At 47.1% G+C, this 25,611-nt stretch overlaps 2 protein-coding genes and 1 long non-coding RNA gene across 11 annotated transcripts; 1 reads left to right on the top strand and 2 right to left on the bottom strand.

Annotated features, from left to right (window-relative positions):
• Positions 1–645: 645 nt before the first annotated feature.
• ZNF768 (zinc finger protein 768) lies at positions 646–3,509 on the bottom strand. The gene is made up of 2 exons (XM_053261089.1): positions 3,256–3,509; positions 646–2,602 (listed from the first exon to the last, which is right to left on the bottom strand). The coding sequence occupies exons 1-2, from the start codon at positions 3,386–3,388 to the stop codon at positions 1,587–1,589; spliced, it is 1,149 nt and encodes a 382-aa protein (XP_053117064.1). The 5' UTR covers positions 3,389–3,509; the 3' UTR covers positions 646–1,586.
• Positions 3,510–5,673: 2,164 nt separating this feature from the next.
• PRR14 (proline rich 14) lies at positions 5,674–25,530 on the top strand. 9 transcript variants are annotated; one of them, XM_053261066.1, is made up of 12 exons: positions 5,674–5,863; positions 13,562–13,757; positions 13,860–14,124; positions 17,204–17,334; positions 17,440–17,698; positions 17,820–17,869; positions 18,255–18,346; positions 20,338–21,061; positions 21,686–21,800; positions 21,950–22,056; positions 22,705–22,776; positions 24,362–25,530. In XM_053261066.1, exons 2-12 carry the CDS (start codon positions 13,660–13,662, stop codon positions 24,609–24,611), a joined length of 2,163 nt encoding a protein of 720 aa, XP_053117041.1. In that variant the 5' UTR covers positions 5,674–5,863; positions 13,562–13,659; the 3' UTR covers positions 24,612–25,530. The 9 variants fall into 9 exon arrangements, with proteins under 9 accessions (XP_053117041.1, XP_053117040.1, XP_053117044.1 ...); XM_053261065.1 differs by lacking the exon at positions 5,674–5,863 and adding an exon at positions 5,870–6,019 and having other exon boundaries at positions 13,565–13,757; XM_053261069.1 differs by lacking the exon at positions 5,674–5,863 and adding an exon at positions 5,870–6,019 and having other exon boundaries at positions 20,638–21,061.
• Positions 11,478–14,988, bottom strand: LOC128329590 (uncharacterized). The gene is made up of 3 exons (XR_008309716.1): positions 14,752–14,988; positions 13,349–13,398; positions 11,478–11,808 (listed from the first exon to the last, which is right to left on the bottom strand). It is a non-coding gene; the product is annotated as an uncharacterized LOC128329590 (long non-coding RNA).
• Positions 25,531–25,611: the final 81 nt, after the last annotated feature.

Genomic DNA, 25,611 nt, shown 5'->3' with positions numbered 1-25,611 from the left:
AGAGAAAACAGCAGCCAGGGATCAAGTGATCAGATCAATGTTTTTAAATGGGGCAGCAGGGAAATGACTTGACTAGCAAGCCAGAGGTTACTGGTTCGAATCCCCGCTGGTATGTTTCCCAGACTATGGAAAACACCTATATCAGGCAGTAGCGATATAGGAAGATGCTGAAAGCCATCATCTCATACCGTGCGGGAGGAGGCAATGGTAAACCCTTCCTGTATTCTACCAAAGACAACCACAGGGCTCTGTGGCCACCAGGAGTCAACACTGACTCGACGACACACTTTACCTTCAAGGTTAAAATTAGTTTTCTGCTTGTTTAGTGTTGCTCAGCATAAAGTATTGAACTAATAAATACATCTAGCCAAGAAGTTAAAAGGGGTGGGTACAGGGATGGTGGTGAAGTATCCATTCTAAGTCTGGGTACCTTTCTGTGGTCCCTCCTAAACTCTTGATTTTATGAAAAGTTGATCTATGAACATTTCATTCAAAAATATGTAGCGGCTAATTTCAGAAATGAGCACTGTTGGGACTCAATCCTGCCCCTAAGGAATAGCTTTCGGCCTGGAAACCCTACTTCAATGTTTGAGGTGGATGTAGAACATGCTGTGGTTACTCAGCGGAGAGAAAAATATACTCTGCACATCTTCAAAGGCATTTTATTATTTCCAGGTTTGTGAAATAGATAGATTTTGTTTTTGCTAAAGGAAAGTAGAAGAGAAAATCAGCAGTGCATCTAGGATGAAATGACATACTGATACAGTGGTTTAACAGAAAGAAGACTCTAATAAGGAGTGGTGGATGTCGGACGGGTAAAGAAGAGCAATGGCCAGGCAGAGGCACAATGCAAGATTTCTGTGCAAACACAAAAGCTTGCTCTGCTGTAATGACTAAAAAGCAGGAAGTGGAGAACAAACCACACCATCACTGAATGTGGCAAGAGTGTGTGACTTCCTTGCACAGTTTTTTTGCGGATCACACAAAAGATGGCCAAACTGCACCCAGTCTTCACATTTGTTAGGATGTGTTTACATGTCAAATTTCATCATGGCTTGGCACCATATGCAGGTAAGCATAATCAGTCTGAACAATATCACCTCATGATGGTGTTTCCATGAAGTGTGTGTTAAACTAAGTCAGGATTCCTTTTCTAAAGCAGGCTGTAATCCTATGCACACTTACTGGGAGTAAGCCTCATTGAATATAATGGAATTTGCTTCTGAGTAAACATGTATTGGATTAGGCTGCACATAAGTATATGCAAAGGGGAAATTGGCTTCTCTGCAATGGAATATTAAAGGGAATATGATGATTTGTTCAAGATGTGTTTGATGAAATGGTATGAGGAACATCTTTCTTTTTAATTTTCCCTACTGACAGTAATAATATTGTTCAGAGGTGTATTTTGCTTGGGATTTTTGCAAAAATAATATATTTTATTTTAAAATGGTGTCAGCTGACAACTCCCTCTCATAAAAAAAGATTTTCCCCACATGACACTAGGGATTCCCTTTCAGATTGTTTTGAATCTACACATTGCAGATTCAGATTCTTCTCAAATATGCCCACTCCTTGGACTTCTGTCAGGCCTTTCCCACAGCAGTGTGAATTCTCTTTTGCCTAGTGAGTCCCACGCCCCGGCTTAAAGTCTCACTGCCATTTAGGAAGCGTCTCAGAGGTTTCACAGTCTGGTGGATTGTCTCGTGCTGGTTACGGTTGGAGTTCTGGCTGAAGCCTTTCCCACACAGCCTGCACTTGTAGGGTCTCTCTCCTGTGTGGATCCGCTGATGCTCTATGAGGACAGAGCTGCGTGTAAAACTCTTGCCACATTTCACACAGGTATAGGGCTTTTCTCCTGTATGGGTGATATGGTGCCGAATGAAATCTGTGCTGCGTGCAAAGCACTTCCCACACTGAGGGCATCTATATGGTTTCTCTACTAGGTGGCTTCTCTGGTGCTTCATCGCCATCCTTTTCCTCCAAGAGGGGCTTTCCAAAGGGGGCTGAGCTTCAGATTCAGGCTCAGGTCTTGAACCGTCTTCAGTTCTTACTGGGTTTTTTGGCCCACTCCTCTGGCCTTCAGCCATTTGCCAGTTTGGTCCAGAACGTGCTGGGTTGCCCATTTTCTTCTTGCCATGGATCCTCTCATGCTGGTTTCGGTTAGAGCTCTGGCTAAAGCCTTGCCCACAATGGCTACATTTGTATGGCTTCTCGCCTGTGTGGATCCTTTGGTGTTCAAGCAGGATTGAACTCCGGCTGAAGCTTTTCCCACAGTCCAGACACAGATAAGGCCTTTCTCCAGTATGGCTTCTCTGGTGTCTCAGGAGATCTGTGCTCCTGCGGTAACTCTTCCCACAGTCAGAGCAGTCATAGGATTTTGCCTTGCTGGGTGAGGATCCTGCTGGATCCTTAAACTCCCCTTTACATTGAGCCGGTTGGTCTTTTGCAGAGCCTGCTTGCTGGATTCTCTTTTTTCCTCCATGTGTGGGGCTAACTGGGGATGCCCCATGGTGTACTGCATCATCTTCCTGTGGATTTCCTGCTTTGTTCTTACTTTCTGTTGAGAGAGACAGAATCCAGGCAGGATTTGTTCCATGTGCTGTGGACAGAAAAGAAGTTTGATTACCAAACCAAACACCTATTTTAAAAATGGAACACAATTCTTTCTCTACCCACTAGGCATGGGGAGGCCCAAATCCAATATCGCATTGCATCCCACCTCCACTCTGGATTCTCTTGCATTCAGATTCTTGTGCTGACTCGCACATGGTGTGAAACAGGTTAAGACTTCCAAGCGGAAGGATCTCTCTAGGAATGAAAAAGCGAATGGGAAGGGAAGACAGAAAGATCTCTACAGTGGGAATGGAGCATCCATTGGTTAAGAATGAGGCTGCATTCGTGTGAACAGAAACAAACAGTGCTAAGGATTTTTTTTGCCAGGATTATTCAGAAGGATATGCCTTAATGTCAGTACTATTCATACACATAAGCACACTTTTAACCCAATCCTCAGCACGTTTACTTCAAAGAAAGTCTCACTGTGTTCAATGAAACTTGCTCCAAGGAAAATGTGGATAAGATTGCAGGTTTTACGTATGAACTCATTCCCCACAGGAGCAAAGGACACAAGATCATCCCTAGTTACTTCATAACTGGTATTGGAAACATATTCTTGTACAGTTTAGCCCTGGTCGGGGATTTCCCTCTCCCTCCTTCCTTCTCTTCCTCCCGCCCCACGCCCCACATGCTCACCCGGTGTAAGCACCAGGGATCTTCCAGCAGGGACAGCAAGGGGCAGGAGTAGGTACACGGAGCCATCAGGCGATCCTCCGAGCCACAGCGGGGGACGGAGGGCAGGAGCAGCAGAGGGCGCCTCTGCCTCCATAGCGAAAGCAGGAAAAGGAGGCAGGCGTGAGCCCAGCTGCACCCCCTCCTCGAGCTCGTAATAGAGTAGGGTTTCCCACCCAATAGACGCAACGCGGGGATTTGTGGGAAAGAGGAACGATGCTGCACAGCATCCTGGGAGATGTAGTTTCCTAAACTGGCAGAGCAAGGGGATAAGTTTAGGGGACAAAGAGAAGAGGAGAGAACACAGAACATAGGAAGCTGCCATATACTGAGTCAGACCATTGGTCCATCTAGCTCAGTATTGTCTTCACAGACTGGCAGTGGCTTCTCCAAGGTTTCAGGCAGGAATCTCTCTCAGCCCTATCTTGGAGAAGCCAGGGAGGGAACTTGGAACCTTCTGCTCTTCCCAGAGCGGCTCCATCCTCTGAGGAGAATATGTGCTCACACACCAAGTCTCCCATCCATATGCAACCAGGGCAGGCCCTGCTTAGCTAAGGGGACAAGTTATGCTTGCTACCACAAAACCAGGAAGGAATAGTTCGGAGGAAATGGGAAAGGAAAATGGATTTGGGGGAAAAGAGAGAGAGAGAGAGAAAGAAAGAAAGAATTATAGCACCAAAGGGAAGATGCGATAGATAAAGAAAAATCTGCATTCATACAAAGCTATATATCCAAGAAAAGGCTCTTAAAGGGACCTGTCCCCCCTCATGGATATCGATGCCCCTCTCTTAATGAATGTTTGGACGGAAATACGAAGCAAAAAATGTGCAGGCTGTAGTCTATTCCATAAGAATGAAATATGGGTTATTTAATTATTTATTTAAAATATTTAGTGGGTGGTTACTACTTGTGGTGGCTCACAAGATCAATAAACGTTATACACTATAATAATTTAAAATTAACAGAAATTAACCAAAAACAAGCCTCAGTTAAAACTAAATATGAAATTACAGGTTAAAAGATTAAAACCCACCAGATACAAGCTGGAGCTAAATTAAATATTAAAATATATCTCTAAAGAGATGGGTCTTCAGCAGTTTCTTAAGGATCCCAAGGCAGGGAGCATGCTGCGATTGCAAAGCTGAGGGGCCATAACCCCAAAGTCCCCATCTTTAGTCCACACCAACTGGATTTCTGTTAATGGTGGGCCATGTGCAGGGCCTCAGATGCTGAACAGAAGGGTGCTGGCAGGCTTGTATGGGCAGATGCAGTCCAACAGATACCCCAGCCACAAGCCGTGTAGATGCAGTCCAACAGATACCCCAGCCACAAGCCGCGTAGTCTTGACCTAAAGGTCAAGACTAACACCTTGAATCTAGCCCGGAAGCAAATGGAAAGTGAACATGCACCAACCAGCATCCTTGAGACAGCCTTCTGAACCAGCTGAAGCTTCCAAACCATCTTCAATGGCAGCCCCATGTACAGTTCATTGCAGTAGTCCAGTCTGGATGTCACCAAGGCATGGGTGACTGAGGTCACATCCAACTTCTCCAAGCAGAATAATCTGGCTCTCCAATGACGAAGGAACTGACCAATAATGACTGACATGAAATTTGGCAGTGGCACTTTTCAGGTTCTTATTCAAAATATGTTTTATTAAAATGATGTCCTGCATTACACAGCCTTGAAGATGGTGGAGTAACATTTAGGTTTTTCCACTGACTTCCTGTGTACTTGCAGTGCCCCTTCACCGCAAAGTTTTTAGTTTTGAACATGACTTCTTCAGCCAAGCTAGGAAGACAAAATCTGCTGGCAGATACAGTCCATCCATCTATAGTTAAGAATGGAAATACTGTATCTTAACGTGGCCTCTTTTGAGAGAGACCGATCTCTTCAGAAATGTTGAAAGTTAAACAATGTAATTATTCAACTGATTTCCCCAAACTCTGCAATATGAGGGTGAGGAGAAGATTTTGGATGTTACAGTTAACTGTGGTTTCCTTCTACTGCTCCCATTTGATTTTAAAAAAAATAAATTTTCATTTGAGATCTACATGCACACACGCTTGCTTCCCCCTTAAAAACCGCAGACACGGCAAAAAGACGTTGCCAAATGAAGAAAGGAACCAAATTACTCGATTGATTTAATCACGCTCAACAGGACTGTGCAAACGCGGTTCCTTTAAGTTCCCGATTTTTGGTCGTCCCCTCAAATGGTAGCATCCTAAACGGCGTCACATAGAATCTGCCCTCATCCAATATGGCCATCGCCCAGTACGCGTAACTTTCTTCATATTTTTTTTTTTGCCCTTGCCCAAGATGACGGAAGCCTCGGCTTCAGCGGCACGCATGCCCTTACGCAAGATGGCGACCACGCCAGCTTTTCTTGCAACGCAACCAGCCCGTGATCAACTTTTTTGTTTTTTTTTTTTTGCCCGAAGCCGTGATGGCCGCGCTTTAGCCGTCTGACTTCGGCAAAGAAGGCGACTGCTTATTGGCTACAGTGGAAAGCAAGGTCCATTGTTATTGGATGGCTGGATCCCGGTTCGGAACTGATAGTGTCGGGCGGCCGGTAGGAGAAGGGCAAAGGGAGGAAGAAGAGCTGGTCAGGAGGGAGGGGGAAGAAACCAGGGCGGGCACCAACCTGGGGAGTATTTTTTTTTAAAACATTCATTTATTAGTTTATTTATCTGCGACAGCTCAGAGGCCCCTGAGAGGGGGGTTGGAGGTGAGTTACCCAGGGGTTGATGCAAGGAGGAGGAGGAGGTGGCGGTGGCGCGGAGTGGGGGTGGAATGGGGCGAGCATGGAGGAGGAGGTGCCTGGTGGCTGATGGGACTGCTAAGAGGATGCAGGGGGACGAGATCGAAGCTGTGTGCCGTGGGGGAAGATACCTGGGAGGCGGTGGAGAGGGGTGGGGGACGATCAAAGGGAGGGAGGTATAGTTGGCTTCCAGGGAGGGATGGAAGGGGATGGGGGAAGCGTGCCCCAGGTGACAGTATGTAGGGTGGGGGGGTGGTCTTGGGGGCACGAGAAAAGGGGGTCAAGGTACCCAGGAACTGGAGGGAGGGTGAAGGTAGTGGCACACTGGCAAAGGGTTTGCGGGAAGCGGTGGGGAGATTTCGATAATGTGCATGGGGAGGGAAGAAGGGGGGCCTGTTTGTGCGTGTGCAGTATCTGGGAGACTGAGAAAAAGAAGTGGGGCAGGTCGGTGGGAGTGCGGGATACGATGGATCTTCTTGGGGTGTGTAGGAGATGACACCCAAAGGAAAGACAAACAGTGGGGTGTATGTGTGTGTGACCCTAGTAGGCTGTGAAGAAGCACGATTGTGTGGGAAGAAAGGGATGGGAGGGCAATCCTGGGTAGAGTGCAATTTTCCCTGCCCTTTCCTCTGCATGATAGTGCCTCTTGATAGGGGACTGTGACATGTCCATATTCCAGACAGTGCCTCACTCTTTAGAACTGGTATAGAATACAATTCAGATCTTTGGGTCGATGTTAGCCCTGCCCTATGATCATCCCTTTCCCTCTATATGCTTATCAATTTTATCCCTGCTGACCTGGCAAAGAGGCACCTTTTAATGTGGTGATTCTCTTTATTTAGCAGGGGGAGAGTAACTGGCCCTCTCCACCCCCAGCAGCACAGGACCTCCAGTGACTGTTGCTGGTGTCTATCTTATGTTTCTTTATAGATTGTGAGCCCTTTGTGGGGGACAGGGATCCATCTTATTTATTTGTTATTTCTCTGTGTAAACCACCCTGAGCCATTTTTGGAAGGGCAGTATAGAAATCAAATAAATAAATATGTCCCACATGCTCTCCAGTTGAGATGGTAAGGGGTACAAGGTGCCACCTGCTGAGTTTCTGAGCCACAGAAAGGTAGAAGGAGGCAAAGATGTACGCTTCAGAGTGACAATTCTCTGCTATTTAGCAAACTGAGTGGGGAGCAACTGCCTTGGGATAAGTTTGATGAAAGATGGTATATAAATCAAACAATTAAAAACTGTCCTTATCCAACCCCATCATAGCATCCCTCCAGTGGCTGTGACTGGTGTCTCCCTTGTGCTCCTCTTTAGACTGTGAATCCTTGGGGGACAGGAAACCATGTCCTTATTGTTCTTTTTCTGTGTAAACTGCTTTGAGAACTTTTGTGGTGGTTGCTGCAAAGAAGCATATAAATAATAGTAATAGCAAACCAGCATAATAGTAATAGCAAATCAGTAAGTGGGAGAATGCACAACATGAGACGATCATGTTCAACCCCTTGTCAGAAAGACATTTCACTCCAGAATGCATGGAGTTTATTTAAAACCACAATAATAGAAGCCCAGTTAGAATGTATATCAAAAAGGAGGAAGGGTACCACCAAGTCTGGGAGGATGCCAGCATGGCTAACAAGTAAAGTCAAGGAAACTATTAAGGGGAAGAAGGACTCCTTCAGAAATTGGAAGGCCAGCCCAAATGAAGAGAACCGAAAGGAACAAAACTCTGGCAAAAGAAATACAAGGCAACAATAAGGGAGATGGAAAGTTTGTGGAACATGTAGCTAAAAGCATCAAGGGGAATAACAAAAACTTCTTTAAATACATCAGAAGCAGGAAACCTGCCAAGGAGGTGGTTGGTCTGTTACATGATGAGGGAGTGAAAGGGATTATTAAGGACGATATGGAGATTGCAGAGGAGCTAAATGAGCTCTTTGCATCTGTCTTCATGACAGAGGATACTGAGCGTCTACCTGTGTTCAAACAGAACTTTTCAGGGACAGAGGCTAAAGAACTGGGTCAGATAGAGGTGCTGAGAGATGACCTTATAAACTGTCTGGAAAATTAAACATTAACAAATCGCTAGGGTCAGATGGTATTCACCCAAGAGTCCTTAAAGTACTGAAATGTAAAATTGCCAACCTCCTTGCAAAAATATGTAACTTATACCTAGACTTAGGCTCTTAACCAGAGGACTGGAAAGTAGGCAATTTAACTCAGATTTTCAAAAAGGGATTCAGGGAGGAGCTGGGAAATTGCAGGCTGGCTAGCTTAATATCTGTTGCAGGCAAATTGATGGAAAGCATTCTCAAAGATAAAATTGATAAGCATGTAGAACAGGCCCTGCTAAAGGAGAACCAGCATGGCTTCTGCATAAATAAATCTTGCCTTGCCAACCTTTTGGAGTTTTTTGAGGGTGTCAACAGGTGAGTGGATAAAGATGATCCAGTTGACATAGTATACATGGACTTTCAAAAAGCTTTCAACAAAGTTCCTCATCAAAGACCCTTGAGAAAACATAGTAGTAATGGGATAAGGGGACAGGAAAATGTGTGGATTGGTAACTGGTTGAAACAGAATGTAAGAATAAGTGGACAGTTTTCACAATGGAGGGTTGCCATGTTCTGGCTCTCCAAATCTGGGTGTTTAATTTGCATATTATGTAAATTGGCTTGCAAATAATTTGCATATGCAAATTAGCAGCTGCACTTTCCAGTTGACTTGTATTTGCTCTGGATATCTACCAAAATAGTTGGAGAAGATATCTTTGCCTGACTATTTCCCTTGACATATTAACAGCAGCAATAGAACAAAAAATGCACAGCTTTTTAATTAAGGCTACAATTCTGTACACACTTATTTGAGAGAAGATCTGATTGAAACCAATGGTGCTTACTTCTAAGTAGGCATGCATTGCATGTAAAGCCAAGAAAGTCCTTAAACATTACAATACACAGCCTGGTAGGCAGGCAGTGATTCACATCAAAAGCAAGCTGTCCTCTCAACTGCCCATAGAGATGCCCTACTGATAACAAACAATACAACATTCCTCATGGGATTACTATACTTGTGAAAGTGAAACCCTCCCAGCTGGCCTCCTGTGCTCTTCCTCTCTTAATCCAAGTCCCTCCGTTGTACAGAATAGTGCCTGCATGTTTTGCTCCATAACTCCGCTTCTACAAGGGCTAGAGCTTAGCTTTGCTCCCTTTTTCTTTTAATGAAAGCTGAAATCCAGGCAAATCTGGGTGGGCTAAGCCATCTGGGTGAGATGCTTAAAATCTGGGTGATACCCAGAATTCCAGGGGGCATGGAAACCCTATCTAAATGGAGGAAAGTAAGAAGTGGGTTTCCCCAAGAATCTGTACTGGAACTAGTGCTTTTAAATTTATTCATAAATAATCAGAAATTGGGGTAAGCAGTGAGGTGGCCAAATCCGTAGATGACACGAAACTATTTAGGGTAGTGAAATCCAAAGCAGATTGCAAGGAGCTCTAAAAGGATATCTCCAAACTCGGGGAGTGAGCAACAAAATGGCAGATGCGGTCCAATGTAAGCAAGTGTAAAGTGATGCATATTGGGGCAAAAAAATCCCAACTTCACATATATGCTGATGGGGTCTGAGCTGTCAGTGACTGACCAGGAGAGAGATCTTGGGGTTGTGGTGGACAGCTTGTTGAAAAATGTTGACAGAAATGCAGAAGAGGGCAAGCAAGTTGATCAGGGGCCTAGAGCACCTTCCTTACGAGGCAAGGCTACACCTGGGGCTTTTTAGTTTAGGAAAAAAAGACGACTGAAAGGAGACATGATAGAGTTCTAAAAATCACGCGTGGTGTGGAGAAAGTTGATAGAGAGTAAGGATGTGCATGAATTCCATCAACGCCTCTTTGGAGAGATGATAAAATGATTTGGCCTCCTGCAGCCAAAATGTTTCAGTGCAGGCAGGGGGTACCTTTAAAAAAGGAGGTAGGCAGGTCATACCTTCTCCTCCATTGAGCCGCTGTCACCCCACACCGCCCCATCACGTCACTGTCATTCTTTAAATCTAACTTGAAAGCAGCAGCTGTGCTGCTGTCCCCTTTAAACTGCTGAGCTGATGGGATACTGCTCGGCATGCAAATGGCATTGACACATGAATCACCATTTGTGTGGTCAGAATGCTGTTGTCAAACATGCAAATGGCATCGGCACATGCGTCAGTGCTAATTGTGTGTCAACGTCATGCAAGGGCTGCTGAGAACAACATCCCATCAGCTCGACACGGCAGTTTAAAGGGGATAGCAGCACAGCTGCTGCTTTCAAGTTAGATTTAAAGAATGACAGTGCCGTGATGGAGTGGTGTGGAGCACAGAAGAACAGGTACGACCTGCCTACCTCCTTTTAATGTACCCCTCCCCATCCCCTTGGATATGCATGAAGCATTTTGTGTACATCAGGGGCAGAGCCACCATTGGGTGAGCGGGTTCAAAGAACCTGGGCCGCCACCAATCAGGGGCCATGAGTGCGGCCCCAGACACTCCCCCTTCCTCTGATGTCAGATGTGGGGAGTGTTATTTTGGTTTCAAATGGGGCTGCGTGGCCAGAGCAACTCCCTGCTTTAAAGGCAGGGAGAGCCGCTCCTGGTCTTGCTGGCAACGCAACAGGGCCGATCGATCACCCTCCCAAACAGGGCTGCACGACCCCGTTTGGGAGGGAGATAGGCCTGCGCTGTGTTGGCAGTGCAGCTGGAATGGCTCTCCCTGCTTTTAAGAAAGGGAGAGTAGTTGTGGCCCGCGCTGCCCAATGCAGCATGGGCCTATCTCCCTTCCACATGGGGCCACACAGCCCCGTTTGGGGGGAGACCACGCCCCCACATCTGACGTCAGATGCAGAGGCGTGGCTAGCCGGCCCCCTGCGTCTGACATCAGACGGGGGGGAGGGGGCCATGGCAGCGGCCACACATAGGCCGCCCCCAGCCTCCCTGTGCTTCTGGTGTATATCCCTAATAGAGAGATATTTTTCTCCCTCTCGCTAGAACCGGGAGTCATCCCATGAAACTGATTGCCAAGAAATTTTGGCCCTACAGATGCAAGTACTTTTTCACACAATGTATAATTAACCTGTGGAATTATCTGCCACAAGATGTGGTGACAGCCACCAGCCTGGATGGCTTTAAGAAGGGCTTAGATAAATACATGGCAGACAGGTCTATCAGTGGTTACTAATCGGAGGGCTATAGGCCACCTCCAGCCTCAAGAGGCAAGATGCCTTTAAATACCAGTTGCTGGGGAGCAACAGCAGGAGAAAGGGCATGCCCTCGACTTCTGCCTGTGGGCTTCCCAGAGGCATCTGGTGGGCCACTGTGTGAAGCAGGTTGCTGGACTAGCCAGGTCTTGGGCCTGATCCAGCAGGGCTGTTATTATGTTAGGTTACAGTTGTAAACTAGAGAGTGAGGTGTTTGGATGGGTACAATTTAAGGGGTGTTTACTGAAGGGAACAGCACTGAAAGCTATTTGGTTTGATTCTTTGTAAACTTAAGTGTGGGCCAAGACTACCAAATCTTGCTGCTGGTGTCAACCGTAAAGACACCTACTTCTTTGCTCATAATCTTTCCTGCCCCTGATTATTTCATCTTGGAATATGGCCTGATAAGGCTCCATCCTTTTTATTTTCTTGATAGTCATCATACAGCAGCAACAGATGGAATTGCTCAGCCTGCTCTCCTCCCATGGGCTTGTTGAACCTCTTGCCAGCTGCCACTTTTGGATAAGCCCCAATTCCTTAAAAAAACACACAACACATTTATATTCCACAATTCCTCCAAGAAGCCTAGATAGTTCATGGTTATTGGTACATGGTTATTTTTATCCTCTCAACATCCCTGTGAAGTAGGCTAGGCTGAAAGGTAAGTGACTGGCCCAGAGTTGCCCCTTTGAGTCTTATGACTGAATGGGGATTTGAACTCAGGTGTTCCTAGTCCAACACTCTAACCACAAAGGAAGGTAACAAGATAAAGGCATGAGGAGGCGCCTTTGTGGAGACACAGCATCCGTGGAGACACAGCATCCACGGAGATGTTGGCTTGTTCCCAGTGGGTTTCTCAATTGGGATCTCTTTCAAGACACAGCATTTTCACAGCTTTGTTTCCCTTCTCCCTGCTTGCTGCATTAGTCCGTACTCTTGTGGCTTTCATGTCTTCTGATTTGCCTCTTTAATTTGGTGCCCCTCATCTGCATTCAGCAAGTGCCCGTTTAGTTTTGCACATCACACTGTACTAAGGTGTTTGCCAAAACCATTTCTCTTGTGTTAGGAAACCCTCCCCTCGCCATCTCAGTTTGTAGTCTGGTTATCCTGGAAAGTCTGTGGAGGAAGGGTGGATTAAGGTGGTTGCTAACATGCTATTTCCATGACTCTTAATGATTTATAATTACCCTCTTTAAGGGGAGGCATAATTAGCCCCTCTTGTGCATGTGCCTTTTTCCCTCCAGAGGGCTTGTTCAGCACTACTGGAGGGATAAATATTTGAGCCAGCCCATCTTCATGAGGGCATTTAACAAGAGCTGGATACCTCCCAACGCTTAACCATCCCTAAAGTATTAGTTCACTAGCAAATGTGAACTCTTTCCTCGAAGCTTCAAGGTGGAACTGATTTTCACCTATATTGTGGGTTATCAGAACAGAACCAGGAGCTATTGTATATTCCAGATTAATGTGGCATAAAAGAGCATTTCAGAGTTGGCATAATGTAGTGTCTGAGAGGCAGAACTTATGAATCAAGGAGCCCCTGCTTCAAATCCCACCTCTGCTATGAACTTACTAGGTGGCATTAGGCAATCCGCTTCTTCTTGGCCTCAGCCCCCCCCCCACCAGGTGAGGGTAATATTTAGTTTTCTATGAGAGCCAGTGTGATATAGTGGCTAGAGTGTTGGACTAGGACCAGGGAGACTGAGGTTCAACTCCCTGTTCAGCCATGAAACTCACTGGGTGACTCTGGGCCAGCCACTTCTCTTTCAGCCTAACTTACCTCACAGGGTTATTGTGAGGATAAACATAGTCATGTACACTGTTCTAGAGATGTGAAGGCCTGGAAAAACCCAGTTACTTCCCTTCCAGGAAAAAAAGAGTTTTTTCCCCTGTGCGGGGTGGGGTGGGGGAGGCGTGTTCTTCCTGGTCTCCCCCCCCGCCCCCCCCGTCCCCAGGCCTTCACATCTCTACACTGCTCTGGGCTGTTTGAAAGAAGAGCAGGATATAGATACATGTAAACTGCTTTGAGCACATTTGTTCAAAAGTGGTATATAAATAGTAGTAGTATTTATTTACCTTATAAACGTGGGTGTTCCCAAACTTGGGTATCTGGGTTTTTCTAAAGACTGCAGAAAAGGTAATAAATGTGAAGCACTGTGGACACAGAAGCACTATATAAATGCCAAGATTACTACGATCACTGAACTTGAACACCATGTTGGGCAGAACTCGATTCATGGCTCTTAGGCATGTGGCAGTCTAATTAGCTTTTCTTCTTCTTCCCTGAAGCAGAGAACTGAGAAATGTGGAGCTGATGGGTCACTCTGGGGTGGCCTCCGTACCCCTGATCCCAGGGAGGTGGAGGTCTCTGCCTCCTGAAGCCAGCTATGGAGCGGCCCCTCCTTGAAGGGCTATCTGAGGGAGACCCTCAGCCAGTGATTGCCTTTCAGAGGCACGTCAGGCGACGACGAATCCTCATATACAGGTGGGAGATTAGTTTGTGTCCTTGCTGGAAATTCAAGTGGGTCAGAGGAAGGAGAAATTGTGTTATTGCCATGAGGTTCTCTATTTAACTTTTCCGTTTCAGGCCTTCCCTTGAGGAGCAGGAATCCCCAACCCTGTCCCTGAAGTCCCTTGAGCAAGGTAGAGCATCTCCCCCGCCTTGTGGGGAGACAAGCCAGTCATCTAGCAAGCGGCAACGGCTGCAGCAGGGGTCACCCCCAATAGCGGAGAAGAGCAGCAACGGAGGCTATGGCAGGGCTGGAGAAACCCTGTGGCATATGGCATCTCCCATGGAGAAGAAGCAGCGGAAAGTGCTGGCGGTGGACCTGGAGGACTTTTCCACAACCCAGGTGAAGATGCTGACGAGATGGGCTGGGGCATGTGAGTGGTTCCCAGTGGGCTGTGCTAAAGCAGGGGACCCAGCTGGTCAGGGATCAAGGAAGGAGATCCTTACATCTCTTCTGTGGCATCATGTTACCTCTGCATTGGAAATGACCACCCCTCCCACCACGTGCCAAGTTCAGTAGATTTTCTACCTCAGGGATTCCAAACCTGGGTTGCCAAAGGCCATGGTGATGGAGGATAATGGAAGTTGTAGTCCAATACTTTCTGGAGACCCAGGTTTTAGAACCCTACCTGACCTTGCTTTTATTTCCTCCTTTTGAATGCAGGGGAGGTGTCTCTAGAGTTCCCTTTTAATTTATCCCAAAATGACCACCCCTAGCCCATTTCAGGACAGGGGCTATAGCTGCCACCCCTCTTATCCACTGCACTTACATACCAATGAATGATTTCCCTTCCTCTTAGAAAGGTAGCTCTTCACAAGGGCTACAACAGGAGCAAAGACACTAGTTCTTTAATTTTCCCATGGTGTTTTGCAGCTCCCATAATACTTTCTGTCATTCATTCAGGAAAATTGTGCCCTATGATATTGGCAGGCATAGATCTTATCTATGGGCAAAGTGGGCAGCACTCACCTTAAATGTATCAGTCAGCCATGTTGTCTCTGTCTCTATTTTGTGTGCCTCCTGCTTCCCTTTGTTGTTCCCCAGTTGCTCTTGCCTGCAGCTGCTGCAAGAGTTGTGAGATAGGCAGTGGCAGCACCAACCTCAAAGAATAATGAAAAGCCCCAGATCTTTTAAAAACTACTATTAATAAGGCCGGAGCCAATAAGCATGCTCACTTTTGTTTTTGCAAAGTAGGCGGTCCTAGGACCACCCTATAAACCAATCAGAGAGAGACTAGGCTGATGGACTCATCGGGCAGCCAATCAAAGTGCCCAGAAGCTGGGGAAGTCACTGTCTTTTAGCTATTCAGACGAATTAAATCACCATTTTGGTTAGAGAGCAGGTAGGCTGGTTGGTTGGCTGTTGATAAGGCCGATATTTTGCTGCTTTGTGTTTGTTTGGAGGAGAGGAATGCAATCTTTACATTCTCTCTCTTGCTCTCTGATCTGTGTGCAAAGTGTTATGGCCTATTCCCAAAATATCATGCCATAAAACATTGAAAGGAACAACAAACTGTTAGACTGGACTAATTAGATTAGAAACTGGCATAAGAAGCCAGAAAGTTCTTTTAGGGCATAAGCATGGATTTCGGAGTCCAAGCTGCTTTTCAAATGAAGTGGTTTTCCATGTGGGTGTGGTATAGAGCAGGAATGGATTGTATTGGAAAGTAAATAAATTAAAAAATCTATTTGCTGTGCATAGGGAGTAAGAGGCTGTCAGTTTGAATCTCTGTTGGTATGTTCCCCAGACTATGGGAAACACCTATATCAGGCAGCAGTGATATAGGAAGATGCTGAAAGGTATCATTATTATTATTACATTTATATCCCGCTCTTCCTTCAAGGAACCCAGAGCGGTGTACTACATACTTGAGTTTTTCTTTCACAACAACCCTGTGAAGTAGGTTAGCCTGAGAGAGAAGTGACTGGCCCAGAGTCACCCAGCAAGTATCATGGCTGAATGGGGATTTGAACACGAGTCTCCCCGGTCCTAGTCCAGCACTCTAACCACTATACCACGCTGGCTCACATCGCATACTGCGCAGGAGGAGGCAATGGTAAACTCCTCCTGTATACTACCAAGAAAACCACATGGCTCTGTGGTCGCCAGGAGTTGACACCGACTCGACGGCACAGTCTTTCATTTCTTTATGCAGAGAACTACCCAGGTTTTCTCTGGATTGTGGCAAGCATCTGTAACATTTAATATGTCCACTGGGGGTTATGGTTCATTGGGCAAGGATTAAGGAAGTGATCTCTATGAACAACATTTGTTGCTTGCTAGGATGGACACCCAGGCTAAGGTGGCACCCAGGGCAGGCAGAGAGTGATGTCCAGCTGTTCAGCAGGTGTGGAGTAGAGAGGTGGCGTTCCCATGCATTTTTGCTTCCCATTTTGTCCTCTTAAGTTACAGAAGATGGTTCATAGCTGCAGCAAGCATCCTTGAAAAAACCTGTGATTTTTTTCTTTTATTTATGTATGCTTTTTTGAAACAGGCACGCAGAGCTGCCCTTGTAACTTCAGAATTCATTTGTTCTCCACTTTTGTAGCTGCTTTTCCTGAGGCTTATTTACCTGTCTAGCCTGTGCTTCCACCAAGAAGCCCAGAGTGGTGCACATGGTTACATTTATCCTTCCAACAGCCCTGTGAGGAAGGATATGCTGAGAGAGAAATGACTGTCCCAGAGTCACCTAGTGAGTTTCATGGCTGAATGGGGATTTGAACTTGGATTTCCCCAGTCTAGTCCAGCACATTAACTGCTGTACCACTCTGGCCCAGAGTTCTTCCTTGTTGTTACATAGTAGTAGTAGTAGTAGTATTCATTTTTTAACTAATCAGGCAGGCAGAGCTGCCCTGGTGACTTCAGAATGCATTTACTATCCACAGGAGCAGCCTTTGTAGCTGGTCTGTGCTTTACTTATGTCTTGTACAGTTCTTTTCCTGTATGTGTAGGGCAATGCTACTGTCGTCCTGTGAATGCAACTGATGTTTTCCATATTTCTCTGTATATCTGCTGATGAGCAATTGAGATTTGTGTGCTTGTGTGTGTCTGTATTTTGATCCCACTCATGAGCTACAAATCTACACTTTGTCAGTTATTGCTAAGGCACCCACCTAGTCTTGGCTCTGCCTCCGCAGCGGCCCACGATTGTGGCTCAACCCATCACCTGCCCTGCCTAGCGCCACCCCCCACCCACCCCAAATCTCAGGAACCTCCAGTCGCCACTGGATATTGGTCCTCTCTTTTCTGGTAGAAGAAGAGTTGCATTGCTTGGATTAGGGGACTGGATTAGGTACCTGGAAGGATGGCTTATCCCCATGAGTGAATTCTTGTGTAAACAGGCTCATGGAGGGAAGGGAACAAAGACCTCTTTACTCGTTCTTCTGCTGTTTGAAACGTGGGAGTGTCTCTTTATCCCCAGGAGTCTCCACAAGGCTGCTCACCTCTGCAAAGACCTGCCATGTCTCCCAGCAAAAATCCCCTCCAGTTGACCTATACGAATGAAGAGGGAACTTCTTGGTCAGCAAAGGGTCAAAGCAGTTTTGTAGGCAGGTGAGTAAGGACCCTTCAAGCTGGAGAGAAGAAGTGGGAGTGAGCGCCTAATCTGAAGTCTTCTGTCTTTCTCCCACCCCCACCTCCTTCTGCTGCCCTTTCCAGATCGTCTCCCCCAAAGGGGGGCTCCCCACCCTGTCAAGAGCCTCAAGAGAAGTTGGCTCATGCATGCCGGCAGCTATGGGGCCACAGGCTGCCTCCCCCTAACTGCTGTGAGTCGGAGCGCCTGCAAGCCAAGAGGCAGCGTCTCCAGAAGGGGGCACCTCTAGCAAATGGGAATGAAGTGACCAAAGTGTCCCCGCTGGAGAAGGCCCGTCGGCAGATCCTGGCCATCAGCTTGGATGACTCCTTGAACAGAGCGCTGGTGAGTTGGGGAAGAATGCAGCCTGGAAAAGGGAGGTGGGTATTGGGCAGATCATACTGAGGGAGCGAGAGGGTAATGGCTCAGTCCATAGTTCGGTTCAGATGCCTTTTTTTGCTGTCAGGAGGCCGATGTTGGCAAGGAGAAGCTGGAGACCTCCCCATCCCCCTGTGGGTGAGTGCCCCCCTGACCCCTAAACCAAGGAAGGCATGGGACTGACTGCGTCTTCTTTCCCCTGCAAGTAAACTGATGAGCCTTGAGAGTGGCCTCTTGTACTCTCCCAAACTCCCTTGTGGTGTAAAGGGTCAGCTCTTGAGAGAAATGTAGACTTTCCTCCCTGGGTCTTTCTAGAACAGAGATCTCATGCTGCAGCCCTCCTGCAGATGTTGGCCTACAATTCCCATCATCCCTGGCTACTGGCCATTGTGGCTGGGGATTATGGGAGCTGGAGTCCAACAACAGCTGGAGGGCCTCAGTTTGAGACCTCTGGTCTGCAACATCTTGACCTGAAGGGTCAAAGGAGGTTTCCCATCACTTCTCTGTGTTTTCTCTTACTTAGGAGTGATCAATTGGTGCTACCTTGCCAATCGCCTGCTCCAAATGTGGAAAGGCCCACCCCATCAGGCCAGCGGGAACTCTGTCATCCAACAGGTGGGTGGGACTTTGGATTGGTACTGTGTGCTGTTCATCTCTCCCTTAGCACAAGGGGGCATTTCAGTACTGTGCAAATGTCAAGGGGTGTGTTTGTAAACCGGCTGGGTTATCTGTGGTTATCTCAAAACCTTTCAAGGCTGTTGAAAACATTTGCAGTCAAATGCATACGAGCACATTTTGCCATATGTAACCTTGTATATTTAAAAGACTTGTATATTTTATTTATTTATTTATTTGTTTGTTTGTTAATCAATCAATCAATCAATCAATCAATCAAAGTTGTAAACCGCCCCAAACTTCCATCTCTGGGCAGTTAACAATAACACAAATCAAGTTAAAAACATATACAAAAAACTTAAAACAATTTAACAATTTTTTTAAAAACCCAGAGATTAAAACCTAAACAAATTTAGGAAGCTTAGAAAGCTTGGGTGAAGAGATGGGTTTTCAGGTGTTTTTTGAAAATTGCCAGAGTTGGGGAGGATCATATCTCAGCAGGGAGTGCATTCCACAATCTCGGGGCAGTGACTGAGAAGGCCCGTCTCTGTGTAGCCACCAGACGAGTTGGCAGTAACTGGAGACGGACCTCCTCAGATGACCTCAGTGGGCAGTGGGGCCTGTAGTGAAGAAGACGCTCTCTTAAATACCCAGGGCCTAAGCCGTTTAGGGCTTTATAAGTTATAACTAGCACTTTGTATTTTGTCCGGAAACCTATTGGCAGCCAGTGTAGCTCCATCAGTAAAGGAGTAACGTGGTCTCTCCGAGATGACCCAGAGACCAACCTGGCTGCCGCATTCCATTGCCATTCCACCATTTAGGTCATCAAGCTGGCTGGTTAGTTAGTCACAGGATGCGTAGGCGGCTTTTCTATAATACGATCAAAGCAGTTCACAAACTTGTTTGAGCCAGATTGTTTTTAGTTTCAGTGCAGGCAGGATTCTAGATGGAGATTTCCTGCCCTCGAACAAGCAGACACCTTTCCTTGCCTGATGCTTCCTGTCTGTGTTGGATACCCTTTGGTGTTGCCCTTCATGGTGGTGACAGCTGGGCAATGGGCAAGTCTTATTCCCTGGAAACACCCATCACCCAGACCAATCTGGGAGCAGAGCAGAACATCTGGTTTGGAGGCTGCCACACAGTTTTTCCTGCAGACAGCTGTCTTGATGGCAGTCAGTACACTTCTCAGTGAATTATGGGGCGGGATTGATGTCATCTCACAGGATACACAGCCCTGCCCAGAGATTTAGGAGTACTAAGAGAGGATGATGAGATTGTGTGTTGGGCAACCCCTGCTAACTATGTAAAAAGGCCCCTTCTAAAACGGTGATTTTCTTCTCCCCGCTCAGGAGAGAGAGCAACTGGCCATATCCAGCTCCCACATAGCATCCTTTCAGAGGCTTTTGCTGGTGTCTACTTTATGTTTCTTTTGAGACTGTGAGCCCTTTTGGGACAGGGAACCATCTTATTTATTATTTATGTTTCTGTGTAAGCCACTTTGAGAACTTCTTTTGAAAAGCAACATATAGATATTTGTCGTAGTAGTAGGTATCCGTGTGCTGGTAAGGATTGCAGGGATTAGTAAACCATGGAGTGGTTCACACAGTCATTTCAAAGTCCCACTTACCAGGAAATTGCACTCACGTGGAGCGTGTCGTGTGAATTCTGACATTTTTTGTCGATCTCAAATTGGTGCAGCAAAAATCTAACATTTAACCAGGACCAAACAGGTGATTTTAGATCCAAGATTAACAATCTCAGATAAATGTTGGTGGGTAAGTTGTGGTGCAGATCTGGGATCAGAGGAAAATCCTGAGTTCACACAACATTCATGCATGGCTTGGTGACCTGGGATTCTCCAGTAAGCAGACATTGAAATGTCTGCGTGATTTGGCCCTACAAAAGTTCAGGATAGCAAACATGTTGTGAGGAAATGGCCATCTACTCCTTGGGTCCTGCTTTAACCATGCCATTTCTTCCCCTCCCATCAGATGCCTCTTCTGAAGTAGCTGAACCTCCTTCCTCCTGGCCGCCTTCAGCTTCAACCCTCTTGCGTCCATCTGTGGCCCCCTGTTTCCGGCCCTGGGGCCTGGTCCCTGTCTTCCAGACCATGCGTTCCAAGCTGGAGGCCTTTGCTGACATCTTCCTTAGTCCCTCCAAGCCCTCCCTTCCATCCACCGAGGGAACCCCCACGCTGCTGCCGCGCCCCCAGGCAAATGAGGACCAGGCAGCAGCCCAACCGGGAACCCCACGCCAAGGAGTCAACATTGAGGTGAAAATTGCCATTTCAGAACCACGACCCCGGAAGAGGAGTTGCCACCACGAAGAGGAGGAGACGGGCAGTGTGGTGGTGAGCGGGCGGCCCCCTATTCGCCAGTGGCGCCTGAATGAAGGGGACCCTGCTCCTCAGCCCCGCCTTGGACGCAGCTACTCCTGCCCCGATTTTCCGGGAGCCTGCTCATGGCGAGCTTCCCCCACAGCCCTTCCCCACTCTGCACAGCTGCGACAGCGCCGGCATACAGTCTGTAGCCTGGAGGTGTCCCGAGAACTGGGCCGTCCCACCCCGCCCTGCCTACGCAAGGAAGTGTACCCCTTCTGTACGTCCCCTGCGCGCCTCCTGCTCGGTCCCTCGGTGCACGCTCCCCACTGTGATGGTTCCTCCTACTCCTCCCCTGTGCCTTCCTGCTGCCTCGAATCCAACCCGGCTCATTCCAGGTACAAAGTTCCTTCTTCCTTCCTGCCTCCACCCTTGTTGTTTGCTATTTCTCAGAAATAGTAGAGCCAGGCTCAGAATCTGAGGCAACCCTTCCTAAAAAGGCACGAGCCGTGCTTCTTGTGAGTGCATGCTTTTTTCTGATCCCTAATTTAACATCTTGATGGGATAAAGAATTTGCATACAGAGATGGCATATCACAGTGGTACAGCATGTGCTTTGCGTGTTCAGGGTCTTTTGTTTTGTGCCCTGCACTTCCCAACTGTCAGGTTCTTGAGCAGCAGGCTGGGAAGGTCATTTTCCCAGACACATACTCAGGGTATATGGCATTTGGCCAGAAAGATCAGCAGTGTGACTCTGCCTGAGGCCCGACTCTTGCATTTCCACTTGCTGACTACTGCTAGAGTCTAATGGGATGGGTTGTCTCGTCCTTTGGGTCTCTGGCTCATGGGCATGAATACACTACTTCCTTGGTTTCCCCATAGTGCTTTGCACTCTCATTATGGTGGCCCTGCTTCAACAGTTTGTTTTATTCGGTCCCTGCTCCATCCCTCGCCAAGATGGAGGTGAAGATCGGGAATGTCTCTGACTTGCTCACTTCTGTGGTTTTCCCGTTGCCCCTGTAGGGACATCTCCCCCTCCCCAGAAGGTGGCCAGAGGGTGCCTGGGGTTGGCCTGGACATGGACGACTCGAAGATACTCGCCTCGGAGCAGATGATGCTTTCGGAGGCTGAGATGAAGGTCAGTTGCTGCTTGGCCCAGGGTTCATGCCGAAAGGTGCTGCGCTGGGAAGAATGGGTGGCTGTGACTCTTGTCCTGTTTTGGATTTTGTCTTATCTTGCACAGTTGTGCCCTCTTGCAGTCTCCCTTGTCTCCCCCAAAACCTTCAGGATTCTCAAGACAACACCATAGGGAAGGTCTCCTGCATAAGGATTCGCAGGACGCCTGCCAGGCAGCAAGCAAACCTCACCCCCATGGGGCTTCCTCGACCTGTCAGGTGAGGACCAGATGAGGAGGCCTTCTCTGTAAGAGGAGAGGGGTGAGATTTTGATCTAGTCTGGGAATTCAGGATCCATGTTTCCTACCACTTGGAGGAAAGATGGGTCTGGTAGACTATAACTGTGACCTCTGGGCCTGATGATTTCATTGAGGGTGGGAGCTGCGTGAGAGAGGAATGGAATCTACTAGTTAAGATTTAAGGCTGTCTGCAGCTAATGATTTGTTGGTTGAGATCACCTGTCTTTCCGTTCAATCTGAAAAATGCCAGGACTGCTCTGACAGAGATCAGTAACTGGGCATTTGAGCCACTTAGCTGGTGGGTTAGAGATGAGCACTCTGGGAGCTCAGGAGAGTGTAGGCTATAGGATGTGGGGAGGTGTTGGAACTGGGATTTCAGGAAGGTTTCAGTTGGGGAAATAAGGCCTGATTGGGCTGCAGCATCAGGGTAGAATAGAACTGAACAGCAAGCTAAGAAATCAGTTGGCAGTCTCTTTGAGAAGAAGGTAGCTAGGATACCTAGGTTTGCTGAGAGGAGATGCCTGTAGGTACATCACGGAGCTAAACCAACAACCCTGACCCTAAAGAGAGTGCATTTTTCGTAGTGGCCAGGTCTTCCCTGGGTGATGAGGTTTCTTTCCTTTCTCAGGCTGAACAAGAAAGAGTTCAGCCTGGAGGAGATCTACACAAACAAGAACTACCACACACCCACAGAGAAGAGGTGAGGATGTCCACTTTCAAGGCTGCTGGCTTCTGTTCTCTCCCAAAACACCAGTGCTTTTATGAGTAATACTGCTGCATGTACAGATAACACCCCCTGCTTGACCATTTCAAACTAACTGTTGACCAGGAACCCAGGATTCTGTCTTTGGTATCCTCAAGCAATAAACATCAACTCTTGTAATGTGTGCAAAATTGATTGTTTAAAAAGAAAAAGACAGAGAAACGGATGGGGGGAAGATGTATGTGGCTGTGGTGGTGGCAGCGGCAGCGGCTACAAATGGAGGGCACAGAGAGGATCGGTGCAAACCCTTTCAAGTTTCTGAGCTTCTAGCATAGTGGCAGGCAACCTTGGCTCTCCAGGTGTTGTTGAACTACAATTCCTATAATCCCCAGCCACAGTTTATTGTAGCTGGAGATTATGGGAGTTATAGTTCAAAAACAGCTGGAGAGCCAACCGCTGCTCTAGCATATAGGAGGGTACAGCTCAGGGGGCTTTTCATATTGGAGAATAATTATTTTTGGAGCAGGACTTTCCAAAAAGAAATAACATGAAATGTCAGCTATCTGTAGTTTCAGCACCTGTACCATGTGTAAATTTTTATTGATTGCATTTCACTAAAATGTGTGGTTGAAATGTGGCCATCCAGCTTCAGATACATGACTTCTGTAGCCTCTGCATGAAGCTCCCAACCCCTGCTGCTTCCATGGTTGCAGCTTTGTGGACCTTCTGCACCTCAATATGCTTAGAAGTATGTGCTTGCTGTTGCCTTCCTGAGTAGCCCTGCTTTTAATTTAAAACTGCCATTTTCTCAAGATTGTGGGAGCAATGTTTAATGTTTGAGCAGTTAGTGCTGAAGGCTCTGAATCCAAATGGAGCTTTTTCTTTTGTCTTTAGTTTTTAAAATCTTTAGTTAATTGATAATTTTAGTTAATTGATACTTTAGTTAATTGATCTTTCCATGGCTTCTCATCCCTGCAGACTTCCAAACCTTATTTACACTTGCCTTTGCCTTGTGCCACCTCAGGAGTTACAAAAATACTCTGATTTTCTACAGAATCCCATTCTTTGCAACCAGAGCACAGTATACAGAGTGTGACTATTATTATTATTTGCACTATTTATTCCAGCCACAAATTTCTGGAGTTAGCCTGTAAGGCAGTTCACATGATTGAAGACTGGGTAGGACAAGTGTCCTACCCAGTTGTAGGAGCTGTGTACACTCCCCATTTTCAGTCTAGGTAGGAGGAGGTGGGAGTGGTTGTGTGTGAGGCAGGAGCTGGGTAGGACAGGTTTTCCTCCTACCTTGTCAAAATCCTGGGTATGAGAGCTGGGTAGGACAGTGCCATCCTACCCAGCTCCTCTCTCACACCTGATCACTCCCCTCCCCTCCTACCTAATTGTTTGTTTGCACATGATTGAAAAGCAGGACCTTGCACAGCTCCTGAAGCTGGATAGGATGTTGTTCTTACCCAGTTTTCGATCATGTGAACAAACTGCCAAGCTAGCCTCAAGACTGGGTGTCTCTGAAACTCCCCCTTCCTTTTTATGTGGCATCCTATCTCCTTCCTTTTTTTCTGTGCAGGTCATTTGAGACCATCTTCGAGGTTCCATTGGAACGCAATGGAGCGCTTATCTTCACCAGCCAACGCAAGCTGAAGAGGGCCATGGAATTCAGAGAGGGGGGCCTTCCCCGCAAGCAGCGCAAAGCCCGTTCCCGAGGAAGACGCTGGGCAGGGGGCCGGAGGGCTCAGCCTCAGCCACCTGAGCTGGAAGAGCTGCTGCAGCAGCGGCTGGCTGAGCTGGATGCCCTGTTTGAGGAGGAAGAATACTGAGCAAAGCCTACATCTGTACAGAGGAAAGTGCTCCCTAGGAGTCAGTGCTCTCCTGTGTATTCCCAGAAGCACCTGCTCCTTTAAATTAGTGGGCATCTTCTCAAACCACCATTACCACTCCCGACTTCTCTTGTGGTCCTCTTTATTCTCTGCCCCTGAGACAGTTGGTCTTGTGTGACTGTTGTCTCATCCTCCATTGATCTAGGCTCAGCCTCCCAGCATAGACATTGCTGCCATGAAAATGGGGGTTGGGTGTCGCTCAGTGCCACCTGGCCAATCACCAAGCTGCCTGCTTTGGCACCATGTTGCTCCCCTTTTGGCTCAGCTCTGTGGCTCATGAGCACAAGAGGAAGAATGTTTGTGGTGTCCCAAAGCTGCCCATTCTCTGCACTCTGCTGCATTCGCACAACTGGACCACCAGTGCCTCACATGGAGCAGGGAGGCAGGGGGACTCTTCCGTCCAGTGCCATATGGTATTGTGCCATCTATTAGAGTTGTAGCCTAGCAGGGGGTGTGCCCAACTACATAGGGAGCAAGTGACCTGTTCTGGGGCAGCTGTCTCTGCCAAAAGAATATATGAATGCAGAACAGTTTACAAGCCTATTGAGTAGAAAGAAGAAAAGAATTCTGGAAAAGTGAGAGCAGAAGGAAGTTTGTTATAGGGCAGAAGATGAAACCGAGGAAGAGGCTGGGAAATGGGTATGTGTCCCTGCCACTGTTAAAAAGTTTCACCTAGTTGGACAGTGCAACTAGTCAGGAATCCTGACAGAATCCCTTGGTGTCTCTGTCTAGGATTGGGGCCTCAGTATTCCCAGTTCACATCCACTTGCTTGGAATGTGTTCTGTTAGGCATGAGGTTTTTTGGTTTGCATTTTTATATTAATCTATATTTCTAATAAACTTTTCAGCTTGGAGAATATTTATCTTCCTGGTTGCTCCTTAATTGGTCTGTATCTGTGTGGACTGTGAATGCATCTCAGGGGGAAATGCACTGCATGGA

The sequence above is a fragment of the Hemicordylus capensis genome, chromosome 6 (assembly GCF_027244095.1).
Source record: "Hemicordylus capensis ecotype Gifberg chromosome 6, rHemCap1.1.pri, whole genome shotgun sequence".
NCBI classification, from domain to species: domain Eukaryota; kingdom Metazoa; phylum Chordata; class Lepidosauria; order Squamata; family Cordylidae; genus Hemicordylus; species Hemicordylus capensis.
This window is presented reverse-complemented; position numbering and strand designations above follow the sequence as displayed.